At 49.4% G+C, this 13607-nt stretch overlaps 1 protein-coding gene across 1 annotated transcript in view; it reads right to left on the bottom strand.

The window, feature by feature from the left end:
- LOC1269285 (titin) overlaps positions 1-13607 on the bottom strand; it is a 75185-nt gene that overhangs the window by 49169 nt on the left and 12409 nt on the right. Inside the window, exon 6 of the mRNA XM_061647115.1 lies at positions 1165-9134. Within this exon, the coding sequence (XP_061503099.1) occupies positions 1165-9134 (7970 nt within the window). The remainder of the gene's footprint in view (positions 1-1164; positions 9135-13607) is intronic.

Raw genomic sequence — 13607 nt, 5'->3', positions numbered from 1 at the left:
CTTTGCCTCGACCAGCTCGGTATCTTCGGCCACTTCCTTTTCAACAACCTCAGACACAGGCTCCGATGGCTCTGGCTGTTCGTCTTGTTCTGGCTTGTCATCTGGCTTGGCCTCAACCAGCTCGATTACGGTCTCGATAACCTTGGCCTCGACCAGCTCGGTATCTTCGGTCAGTTCCTTTTCAACAACCTCAGACACAGGCTCCGATGGCTCTGGCTGTTCGTCTTGTTCTGGCTTGTCATCTGGCTTGGCCTCAACCTTCTCGACTACGGTCTCGATAACCTTTGCCTCGACCAGCTCGGTATCTTCGGTCAGTTCCTTTTCAACAACCTCAGACACAGGCTCCGATGGCTCTGGCTGTTCGTCTTGTTCTGGCTTGTCATCTGTCTTGGCCTCAACCTTCTCGACTACGGTCTCGATAACCTTGGCCTCAACCTTCTCGACTACGGTCTCGATAACCTTTGCCTCGACCAGCTCGGTATCTTCGGTCAGTTCCTTTTCAACAACCTCAGACACAGGCTCCGTTGGCTCTGGCTGTTCGTCTTGTTCTAGCTTGTCATCTGGCTTGGCCTCAACCTTCTCGACTACGGTCTCGATAACCTTGGCCTTGACCAGCTCTGTATCTTCGGTCAGTTCCTTTTCAACAACCTCAGACACAGGCTCCGATGGCTCTGGCTGTTCGTCTTGTTCTGGCTTGTCATCTGGCTTGGCCTCAACCTTCTCGACTACAGTCTCGATAACCTTTGCCTCGACCAGCTCGGTATCTTCGGTCAGTTCCTTTTCAACAACCTCAGACACAGGCTCTGATGGCTCTGGCTGTTCGTCTTGTTCTGGCTTGTCATCTGACTTGGCCTCAACCTTCTCGACTACAGTCTCGATAACCTTTGCCTCGACCAGCTCGGTATCTTCGGTCAGTTCCTTTTCAACAACCTCAGGCACAGGCTCCGATGGCTCTGGCTGTTCGTCTTGTTCTGGCTTGTCATCTGTCTTGGCCTCAACCTTCTCGACTACGGTCTCGATAACCTTTGCCTCGACCAGCTCGGTATCTTCGGTCAGTTCCTTTTCAACAACCTCAGACACAGGCTCCGATGGCTCTGGCTGTTCGTCTTGTTCTGGCTTGTCATCTGTCTTGGCCTCAACCTTCTCGACTACGGTCTCGATAACCTTGGCATCAACCTTCTCGACTACGGTCTCAATAACCTTTGCCTCGACCAGCTCGGTATCTTCGGTCAGTTCCTTTTCAACAACCTCAGACACAGGCTCCGATGGCTCTGGCTGTTCGTCTTGTTCTGGCTTGTCATCTGACTTGGCCTCAACTTTCTCGACTGCGGTCTCGATAACCTTGGCCTCAACCTTCTCGACTACAGTCTCGATAACCTTTGCCTCGACCAGCTCGGTATCTTCGGTCACTTCCTTTTCAACAACCTCAGACACAGGCTCCGATGGCTCTGGCTGTTCGTCTTGTTCTGGCTTGTCATCTGGCTTGGCCTCAACCTTCTCGACTACGGTCTCGATAACCTTTGCCTCGACCAGCTCGGTATCTTCGGTCAGTTCCTTTTCAACAACCTCAGACATGGTCACGATAACCTTGGCCTCAACCTTCTCGACTACGGTCTCGATAACCTTTGCCTCGATCAGCTCGGTATCTTCGGTCAGTTCCTTTTCAACAACCTCAGACACAGGCTCCGATGGCTCTGGCTGTTCGTCTTGTTCTGGCTTGTCATCTGGCTTGGCCTCAACCTTCTCGACTACGGTCTCGATAACCTGTGCCTCGACCAGCTCGGTATCTTCGGTCAGTTCCTTTTCAACAACCTCAGACACAGGCTCCGATGGCTCTGGCTGTTCGTCTTGTTCTGGCTTGTCATCTGTCTTGGCCTCAACCTTCTCGACTACGGTCTCGATAACCTTGGCCTCAACCTTCTCGACTACAGTCTCGATAACCTTTGCCTCGACCAGCTCGGTATCTTCGGTCACTTCCTTTTCAACAACCTCAGGCACAGGCTCCGATGGCTCTGGCTGTTCGTCTTGTTCTGGCTTGTCATCTGGCTTGGCCTCAACCTTCTCGACTACGGTCTCGATAACCATTGCCTCAACCTTCTCGACTACGGTCTCGATAACCTTGGCCTCGACCAGCTCGGTATCTTCGGTCAGTTCCTTTTCAACAACCTCAGACACAGGCTCCGATGGCTCTGGCTGTTCGTCTTGTTCTGGCTTGTCATCTGGCTTGGCCTCAACCTTCTCGACTACGGTCTCGATAACCTTGGCCTCAACCTTCTCGACTACGGTCTCGATAACCTTTGCCTCGACCAGCTCGGTATCTTCGGTCAGTTCCTTTTCAACAACCTCAGACACAGGCTCCGATGGCTCTGGCTGTTCGTCTTGTTCTGGCTTGTCATCTGGCTTGGCCTCAACCTTCTCGACTACGGTCTCGATAACTTTTGCCTCGACCTTCTCGACTACGGTCTCGATAACCTTTGCCTCGACCAGCTCGGTATCTTCGGTCACTTCCTTTACAACAACCTCAGACACAGGCTCCGATGGCTCTGGCTGTTCGTCTTGTTCTGGCTTGTCATCTGGCTTGGCCTCAACCTTCTCGACTACGGTCTCGATAACCTTGGCCTCGACCTTCTCGACTACGGTCTCGATAACCTTGGCCTCGACCAGCTCGGTATCTTCGGTCAGTTCCTTTTCAACAACCTCAGACACAGGCTCCGATGGCTCTGGCTGTTCGTCTTGTTCTGGCTTGTCATCTGGCTTGGCCTCAACCTTCTCGACTACGGTCTCGATAACCTTTGCCTCGACCTTCTCGACTACGGTCTCGATAACCTTTGCCTCGACCAGCTCGGTATCTTCGGTCACTTCCTTTTCAACAACCTCAGACACAGGCTCCGATGGCTCTGGGTGTTCGTCTTGTTCTGGCTTGTCATCTGTCTTGGCCTCAACCTTCTCGACTATGGTCTCGATAACCTTGGCCTCGACCTTCTCGACTACAGTCTCGATAACCTTTGCCTCGACCAGCTCGGTATCTTCGGTCAGTTCCTTTTCAACAACCTCAGACACAGGCTCCGATGGCTCTGGTTGTTCGTCTTGTTCAGGCTTGTCATCTGGCTTGGCCTCAACCTTCTCGACTACGGTCTCGATAACCTTTGCCTCGACCAGCTCGGTATCTTCGGTCAGTTCCTTTTCAACAACCTCAGACACAGGCTCCGATGGCTCTGGCTGTTCGTCTTGTTCTGGCTTGTCATCTGGCTTGGCCTCAACCTTCTCGACTACGGTCTCGATAACCTTTGCCTCGACCAGCTCGGTATCTTCGGTCAGTTCCTTTTCAACAACCTCAGACACAGGCTCCGATGGCTCTGGCTGTTCGTCTTGTTCTGGCTTGTCATCTGTCTTGGCCTCAACCTTCTCGACTACGGTCTCGATAACCTTGGCCTCAACCTTCTCGACTACGGTCTCGATAACCTTTGCCTCGACCAGCTCGGTATCTTCGGTCAGTTCCTTTTCAACAACCTCAGACACAGGCTCCGATGGCTCTGGCTGTTCGTCTTGTTCTGGCTTGTCTTCTGGTTTGGCTTCAACCTTCTCGACTACGGTCTCGATAACCTTGGCCTCAACCTTCTCGACTACGGTCTCGATAACCTTTGCCTCGACCAGCTCGGTATCTTCGGTCACTTCCTTTTCAACAACCTCAGACACAGGCTCCGATGGCTCTGGCTGTTCGTCTTGTTCTGGCTTGTCATCTGTCTTGGCCTCAACCTTCTCGACTATGGTCTCGATAACCTTGGCCTCGACCTTCTCGACTACAGTCTCGATAACCTTTGCCTCGACCAGCTCGGTATCTTCGGTCAGTTCCTTTTCAACAACCTCAGACACAGGCTCCGATGGCTCTGGTTGTTCGTCTTGTTCTGGCTTGTCATCTGGCTTGGCCTCAACCTTCTCGACTACGGTCTCGATAACCTTTGCCTCGACCAGCTCGGTATCTCCGGTCAGTTCCTTTTCAACAACCTCAGACACAGGCTCCGATGGCTCTGGCTGTTCGTCTTGTTCTGGCTTGTCATCTGTCTTGGCCTCAACCTTCTCGACTACGGTCTCGATAACCTTGGCCTCAACCTTCTCGACTACAGTCTCGATAACCTTTGCCTCGACCAGCTCGGTATCTTCGGTCACTTCCTTTTCAACAACCTCAGGAACAGGCTCCGATGGCTCTGGCTGTTCGTCTTGTTCTGGCTTGTCATCTGGCTTGGCCTCAACCTTCTCGACTACGGTCTCGATAACCTTTGCCTCAACCTTCTCGACTACGGTCTCGATAACCTTGGCCTCGACCAGCTCGGTATCTTCGGTCAGTTCCTTTTCAACAACCTCAGACACAGGCTCCGATGGCTCTGGCTGTTCGTCTTGTTCTGGCTTGTCATCTGGCTTGGCCTCAACCTTCTCGACTACGGTCTCGATAACCTTTGCCTCGACCAGCTCGGTATCTTCGGTCAGTTCCTTTTCAACAACCTCAGACACAGGCTCCGATGGCTCTGGCTGTTCATCTTGTTCTGGCTTGTCATCTGGCTTGGCCTCAACCTTCTCGACTACGGTCTCGATAACCTTTGCCTCAACCTTCTCGACTACGGTCTCGATAACCTTGGCCTCGACCAGCTCGGTATCTTCGGTCAGTTCCTTTTCAACAACCTCAGACACAGGCTCCGATGGCTCTGGCTGTTCGTCTTGTTCTGGCTTGTCATCTGGCTTGGCCTCAACCTTCTCGACTACGGTCTCGATAACCTTGGCCTCGACCAGCTTGGTATCTTCGGTAAGTTGCTTTTCAACAACCTCAGACACAGGCTCCGATGGCTCTGGCTGTTCGTCTTGTTCTGGCTTGTCATCTGGCTTGGCCTCAACCTTCTCGACTACGGTCTCGATAACCTTTGCCTCGACCAGCTTGGTATCTTCGGTCAGTTCCTTTTCAACAACCTCAGACACAGGCTCCGATGGCTCTGGCTGTTCGTCTTGTTCTGGCTTGTCATCTGGCTTGGCCTCAACCTTCTCGACTACGGTCTCGATAACCTTGGCCTCGACTAGCTCGGTATCTTCGGTCAGTTCCTTTTCAACAACCTCAGACACAGGCTCCGATGGCTCTGGCTGTTCGTCTTGTTCTGGCTTGTCATCTGGCTTGGCCTCAACCTTCTCGACTACGGTCTCGATAACCTTTGCCTCGACCAGCTCGGTATCTTCGGTCAGTTCCTTTTCAACAACCTCAGACACAGGCTCCGATGGCTCTGGCTGTTCGTTTTGTTCTGGCTTGTCATCTGGCTTGGCCTCAACCTTCTCGACTACGGTCTCGATAACCTTTGCCTCGACCAGCTCGGTATCTTCGGTCAGTTCCTTTTCAACAACCTCAGACACAGGCTCCGATGGCTCTGGCTGTTCATCTTGTTCTGGCTTGTCATCTGGCTTGGCCTCAACCTTCTCGACTACGGTCTTGATAACCTTTGCCTCAACCTTCTCGACTACGGTCTCGATAACCTTTGCCTCGACCAGCTCGGTATCTTCGGTCAGTTCCCTTTCAGCAACCTCAGACACAGGCTTCGATGGCTCTGGCTGTTCGTCTTGTTCTGGCTTGTCACCTGGCTTGGCCTCAACCTTCTCGACTACGGTCTCGATAACCTTGGCCTTGACCTTCTCGACTACGGTCTCGATAACCTTTGCCTCGACCAGCTCGGTATCTTCGGTCAGTTCCTTTTCAACAACCTCAGACACAGGCTCCGATGGCTCTGGCTGTTCGTCTTGTTCTGGCTTGTCATCTGGCTTGGCCTCAACCTTCTCGACTACGGTCTCGATAACCTTTGCCTCGACCAGCTCGGTATCTTCGGCCACTTCCTTTTCAACAACCTCAGACACAGGCTCCGATGGCTCTGGCTGTTCGTCTTGTTCTGGCTTGTCATCTGGCTTGGCCTCAACCTTCTCGACTACAGTCTCGATAACCTTGGCCTCAACCTTTTCGACTACGGTCTCGATAACCTTTGCCTCGACCAGCTCGGTATCTTCGGTCAGTTCCTTTTCAACAACCTCAGACACAGGCTCCGATGGCTCTGGCTGTTCGTCTTGTTCTGGCTTGTCATCTGGCTTGGCCTCCACCTTCTCGACTACGGTCTCGATAACCTTTGCCTCGACCAGCTCGGTATCTTCGGTCAGTTCCTTTTCAACAACCTCAGACACAGGCTCCGATGGCTCTGGCTGTTCGTCTTGTTCTGGCTTGTCATCTGTCTTGGCCTCAACCTTCTCGACTACGGTCTCGATAACCTTGGCCTCAACCTTCTCGACTACGGTCTCGATAACCTTTGCCTCGACCAGCTCGGTATCTTCGGTCAGTTCCTTTTCAACAACCTCAGTCACAGATTCCGATGGCTGTGGCTGTTTGTCGTGTTCCATTTTGCTTTGTTCCAGTTCGGCTAATATCTCAGTTTTTATCAGCTTCTGCTTGGTCATGACTGAACTCTGTGTTAGAGCTGCTGTTGTCTGTGTTTTCAGAATATGTGCGTTGTTGAATGTTGTTTCACGTTGCACGTCTTGTGCTTGTTTCGTGTTTTCTTGAGCTTTATCAAATTCATTATATTTTTCTTGTTTTTCTATCGGTTCTTGGTGTTGTTCAGTAGCGGACCATTCAGTTGTTTCAAATTGTTTAATTATGTTGTTATCAAGTTTACAGATTTCACGTTTCGTGCGTGTTTTGGTAGCATCTCCTAATTGTGGTTTTTGATGCGTGATGGTTTCGTACGAAATCGCTGTAGCAGTATGTTTTGTGCTTGATGGCTTTTCTTGAGATTGTGTTTTAATATAGGTTTGATTGGCTTCTTGCATGGTTTCAAATCTGGCCTTGAGCTCTTGAATATTTTTCATTCTATATTCTTCATCTATCACACATTCAGGGGCAGCTGAAAGATTCGTTACAGGAGGCTGATCATCATTGAACGTGTTAACTTGCCCACTTGTCTCCACTTTAACAAAATCTACCTCATCAATTTTCTCAGTAGGTTTATCTTTATCACAAACCATTGGCGCCAGATAAGTGGTAGACATTTTCTGACTAACAGCGCTTAATTGCTTTCGTTTTGGGCTTGCTTTAATAGCCTCCTCAGAAGTAGTTCGTTTCATCTCAAACATTTTTATAAGATCATTTGTTTTTCTTAGTTCATTATCTTCACTATCCAGCTCGTCCTTCACTAGATCGGTAACGATCTTGCGCTCAGCAAGCTTCTCGCAAACCGGTTCATCGATAGCTGCTCTTAGCTCTACATTACGTCGTTCTTGCTCGAGTTGCTTAGTACTTTGTTCTCGCATGCCGAGGCTTTGAACACCGCGTACTAGCTTTGATATTTGTTGGTCTTTTTCTACCATTGGCTCCTGGGGTTCTGAAACCTTTACGGGTATTATCTGGGACGTTAAATCTTCAACGTCCACTTCGGAACGTTTGGTAAAAACTTCAGCGCGAGCAGAACTCTCTACCTGTTTAACTGCTATTCTCTTTTCCAGTTGCTTGATTACCTCCTGAATAGGCGGAATTGACTCCGACATAACATTCGACTCGACCGGTTCTTCCTCTTCGCCAAATATCTTGCGCAGCTCCGTTATTTTACCCGAAGTCTTCTGCCGTTTCGGCGAGTCCTGTCTGTCGTGCTTCAGTTGATGTTCTTCAAACTCAACCTTCTTCTTGGGTGAGCTTTGTGCACTATGTGCTTTGGAGCTTTGCTCCAGCATTTTTATTTTTGCCTTCACGTCGCCCGATCCTCGGCGACCCGTCAGCAACTCTTCGTCGGTCAGCTTGCTGACGTCGCGCTTGAGGATGGAAGTGATATGCACATCCAACGGGCTGTTCGACGCATCCTTTGTCTCTACGCGATCGGTCAGCGTGGCCGCTTCGGAAGTGTCCAGCGCTGCCGATACCGAATGCTCTTCGAAGTCCATCGGACTCGTGCCCGTGTGCGCAAAGTGCACATCTTCTTCGGCCAACTGGAAATCCGCGGTTACGTCCGCCTCATCCGGAAGAATAGGGCTCAGGCCAGCATCGGTAAGTTCCAGTTCCTCAATTTCCACATCAACAGCCGTATCGGTAATGATGCTTACCTTCTTGTTCTTCTCCTCGACGGAGGACGATATGACACCGGGCGAGGTCATGGTTTCAGTGAAACCTCTCGTCAGCGATATGCCCGTATCCGTCACATGCTGCGAGACGCTCGTCTCGGTGATGGGCGATCCACTGCTGGAATCGAAGCTTCCGAACAGGTACACGCTCTTCTTCTTCGAAAACGATACTGCCTCGTCCCGCTTACGCTCGGTTTGCTCCGAGTCGGGATCGTCCACCAGCTTGAACTGTTTGTACCGCTTGCCGCTGCTTACCTCCTTTACCTCGCCGCCGCTTGAACTTACTTCCGTCGTCTTGTCGCGACCATCTTTGGAAGTGTGCGTCGTTGTCAGACTGATCGTCGATTGGGAACTGATCGATATCTCCACATCCTTGTGGCCGTACACCGTCAGGCGGCTTTCGGTTATCGCCGACGTGTCGGACGTTTTGATCTCCTTCCGTCCTATCACGAGCCTGATCGCGGGCGACTCGCCGCGCCCGAACCGCGCACTGTGCACGCTGTCGGGCGACTCCACCACCTCGTCCATGGGTGAAGTGCCGCGGTTCGAGTGGCTTTCCGGCTTGAAGCTCTTCTCGAACGTCGTCGTCTTGCGTGCCTTGGTCGCCGTAGTCGTCGAAGTCGCGGTCGTCGTCGTCTTGGTCGAGGTTACGTCCATGTCCAGGTCAAGGTTAAAGTGCTTGCGCGACGATCTGACAGCGCTCGCCGATGCGTCGATGGTACCACCCACATCGCCTGTGCCACTTCCTGCCTCCTCCGGAAGCGCCAACTTTCGCCCATCACTCGCCTCACCCGCCGACAGTGGACTGAGCGTATCCAAATCCTCCAGTGACGCGAGCGTCACGCCGGCGGCCACCGTTGCGTCACGGATCGGTGTGGACGTTCTGGCCAGCCCGTACCGCTGCCCGGCCGGACCGGCCGCATCCGGCGTATCCAACCAGTGGTACTCGCGGAATGCTTCGAAATCGGTCGTCGACATGTCATCGGGCACGGAAGAGTTTGCATCCTCTGGGGTGGTGCGACCGTGTGTGTGTTTTGTGTTACGAGAAGAGAAGTAGCCACCGGAGTTTTGTGCGCACACGGTTTCACATCACAGACAAATTTTACCAATTAGTGTGTAACAGTTGACGTTGGGTTGGATTTCGAATTGTGAAACATCAGCAGATACGTGACCGTATAAGGTATGTTTGAGTATCGAAAAATCCACCACAGGTAAGAGCATTGGTATGCAGCGTGTAATTAATCATAACAATTTAATAAGGATCAGAGGAAAAGAAAGGTGAAGTACAGATATGTTCGACAAAATGGATTATAACGACGCAATGGATGAGCTGAGCACGTGGTGTGGTAAGGGTATGGTGAGAAACCGGCGATAAGGTAAAGCACCTCCTTCTGTATTAGTGAAACCATTAGGACCGGTCACATTATTACAAGCAGAGACCAGCATAGATGGATGTATGTTTTCACGCTCTGGTTGCGTGAATAAGTGTGTGTGTTTTTTTTTTCGTTTTTAATATGCTTGCTCCCATTCGTGTTGAGTGGTGAGTAAAAGAGTAAGGATGTAAATTTCATGTTCATGTTCTGTGTACGTGTTACGGTTGTCGTTATGTGACGTTATGTATGTACAGGTTTGGATGAGTTGCACGAAACGAATACGAAACACTTATGAGCAGTTCTCCGCAGAAACAATATTGAGCTTTGTTGGGAGGGAGTGACTTTAGAATTTGTTTTCGAAATCATTAGATTAAATCAAACCAATTTACTAAAACACCAAAAGCAGAGATAGAATGCACAATAACATGGTTTTGAAATTGTGAGTATTATCCTTATGTTTGGGCTTGCCAAAAGTTGCCCCGACAAAATTATGCAGTGCCTGCGTGGGTGTATGTGTGTGTGTGTGTTTGTATGGGTGAAGCACTAATTTTGTGCAGCACCTCTTCGTGTTCCTCACAGTTTCAAGCCCGCTGTAATTGCTTTTTGCCGTAGGATTACTTTTGAAAAGTGACAAGGGGAATTGAAGCATTGCAAAATTAAGTGTGGAAACAATAAACGGTACATCCAATTGGGAAACGAAAAGCAAACCAGGAGCCAAAAAGAAAGTAGCCAAGTAAAAAAACGAGTGAGTGAAACACCACAAAAAGAGAGAGATAGAAAGGGAGTTCGAAACAAAATACTTCAACATCTCAATGTCGGCCACCGTTCAATGTTGACCTTTACTCGCACACAAATCGGATTCTAGTTCCAGTCAGTAGCAGGTTAGCTAAAAAAACTATAAGAATCTTCCGAACGGAATTTCCACAGAAAGCGGAAACGGCGCAATAAGGGAACGAAAAGCACATTAAATGGATGGCTGCAGCATGATACAATTTTGACATGATAAAATTGCACCCTACGTATTCGAGGGTAGATCCCTATCGTTAGGAAATTATCATTCCCATTTCTTCTTCTTCTTCTTCTTCTTCTTCTTCTATGGCACAACAACCGCTGTCGGTCAAAGTCTGTCTATACCGCTAGTGGGCTTGGCTTTCAGTGACTTCTTGATTTACCCACAGCATGATAGTCAGTCCATCAATTTGGGTACGGTCAATTTGGGGTTTGAGCCCTTCACTGGCATATTGTTACGAGTTGACGACTGCACCAAGAGACAGGCCCATCATTGCCATTTAGGACGAAAAAATATTGTCTTCTAAATCATAAGCGAAACAAGGAACTCTAAACACATGATTGTTGCTTTGTTACGATTAAAATTACAGTACAGATTAAGATTACAGTACGTCGAACGATAACTACAACAGATGCACGACTGTTGGACTATTACGCTCATAACTGCCCAACGGCTATGCACATCGTCTTGCTAACTATTGGTTCAGCATGCTTAACGATTTTAGCACTAAAGTTAGTAGTTCTAAAACTCTGTAAAACTCTATTTAAGCTGTTTCCCATTCCATACGAAAAACAAACCAATTGCCAATATCACTCGTTGAACTATGCAAGATCTGCCATTCTACTCTATCGATCGTACTGTTTGCCTTGCAGGTGCCATTTTGGAACGATTTGAGGTTGGTATCAATAGTTGCTTACCGTTAAGCTGTCTGTTTTTTTCTACAAGATCTACACCGTACTGCACCGTCGGCACTGTTGGCGATGAAGCGATGGATAACAATTACGGGACGATGAAATGCCCAACACACTTGAGCTGGCACAATATTCTGCTATCAACTTTGTGGAGCTGTACTTTCACAAAACTTATGCTATATTGGATCTACCCCGCGAGACGGCGATCACTACACTGTTGCACGTACAGTGAATTTAGAGCTCTTATTGCATTAACACCTAACCGAACCTACGCCACACAAGAGCTCCTACTCGATCGAAGCTACCAACGCAACTAACGGCTACGTTTGCTACGGGCTCCGCTCCCAGCGCATGGGGAATCTATTTTACGCGATGTCTCGTTTCCGTGCTGCCTATGGTCGCCCCTCCCCCTAAGTTCCCTGCCGTCCTGCCTGCCGTGACAGTTCCGTGCCCAGCACGCTGGGAACACTTCCGCATGCTAGCTTTCGTAAGAGGATTAGACCGTTCGACGTTGGCCACAGCCACGGCTGTTCTAAAGGCGGCTGGCCGTTTCGTGCGACAGTCCGCTGAGAAAAGGTGGCTTTGTTCATTCTCCCCCTCCCCCCCTCCCCCTTTGTCTCCCATCACCACTGAGTGTCCGCGGGAAGCCCTACACACCTCGCGTAGGCGGTTGTGCAACCACCGACCGAAGGACACACGTTGGACGCGTCCAAAAAATCGATTCTGCAGGAACAGCAAAATTAGAGCAGAGGGCGGTGGGCGGGGGCGGGTTTCGGAGGAAGATTGAACTATGGAGCGAAAATAAAAGCTCACTATCCTTGCGGCTGGCTTAAATGTGCTAGCGCCTCTATGCGTAATGAAAACGGGGTGTGTGCATGATCCCGCCGCACGAAGAAACCTTTAAGCATTCCAGAACAGTGTGGATGAAATGAATGATGATGAGCCACTTTGGGCCACTCGGATACATGGATTCTAATGATAAAAAAAAACTACGATGAGCGATAACACCTAGCAGCAGCTGCAGGTTTCTTGGTGAAGCCCTTGTTTTACTTCTGCACGTTCAGTATGCCAATCGGTTGATGAAACTGTCTCCCAAAGATGCTTGTGCACAGCCTGTTGCTATTCGCAACTTCGGGAACAGAGCGAAAGAAAAAATACAAACACACACACTCGTACATTGAATTATGATGGCCTGCATTAAACAAGCTGCACACATCTAAAACAAAAAAGGCTAAAGTCGCAGTACTATATATGGTCAGTGTAATGTGTTTGCGTATGTTTGTATGTGATTATGTGTGTGTGTGTGTGTGTGGTTGTGTGTGTTTAAATATGTATGCTAAGGTGGTGGAACAGCATGTTGTATGATTGTTTGCTACAAATTTCCATGAAGTGCACGATCGATGCAAGTTGACTAGGGCTGGTGGTGGTGGTGCTGGTGGACTAACGCCCTCCTTACTGACCGTCATTGGAATTATGCGCACCCACCAGGATGGCGGTACGCGCCACATTGGGAAAGGAAAGAAATTGCCCACGCGAATGTGTATGACCTAGCAGGAAGGAACAGAATTCGGATGATGCCATTTGGTGTTGTTGTTGCATGATCAACGCGCGTGATGAGGAGCCGCAGAAGGACACTTTGGCTCGATTTGAAATGGAGAGCTCGCGGCACTGTGGTACCGTTTGGGCTCGAGTAGCTGAACCGAAGAAGCCATATGATGCAGAGGAATGCTTCCAAACGCGCGCACACACTCACACACACACACAAATCAAAGAAAAAAGAATGGAAAACTTAACCACAAGCTGCCATAAACACGGCGGACAACGAAATATGATTTGAAAGGAAAATATCCAGACCGACCTCAAAGTAGCAAATGTGTGCGGTATCGATAGAGACGGAGTGGTTGGAAGGCAGAGCGCAGGTTCCGAGGAATGAAATGCTAATTTGTATGATAGTTGAATCGTTTTTTTTTTCTCCGTTTTTGCGAAATGCGCATAATCTAGGAAGCAATGCGGGAGCGACTGGAACTTCGCCAAGTGTCAGCCAAACGGTTAAATCTCACAGTGGCGCCCGACACTCGATCATGTAACTTTTGGTGGTGCATGAGTGAATGAAGGATGATGATTAGTAACAAGATGAAGATGGTAGAGAGAGAGAGAGAGAGAGCCGCCGAGAGAAACAACTTCGATATGAAGATGAGGTTATGCTGTATAAATCTAAGCCGTGTAAAACAAACGCAAAGGAGTAGTAGTAGTAGTAGTAGGAATGATGGTATACGTTTCTAACATGTGCACTAACATTCGTGAGCACACAATGCATGAAAAAGAGGTGGGGGGGTGTGGTTGGCAGCTATGACGTAGGTAGGTGATTATAATATTTTCAAAACAAATGGCGAACACAGCACAAGG

Source organism: Anopheles gambiae, chromosome 2 (assembly GCF_943734735.2).
Source record: "Anopheles gambiae chromosome 2, idAnoGambNW_F1_1, whole genome shotgun sequence".
NCBI classification, from domain to species: Eukaryota; Metazoa; Arthropoda; class Insecta; order Diptera; family Culicidae; genus Anopheles; species Anopheles gambiae.
The sequence above is the reverse complement of the archived record's forward strand: the minus strand, read 5'-3'. Positions and strand labels throughout refer to the sequence as shown.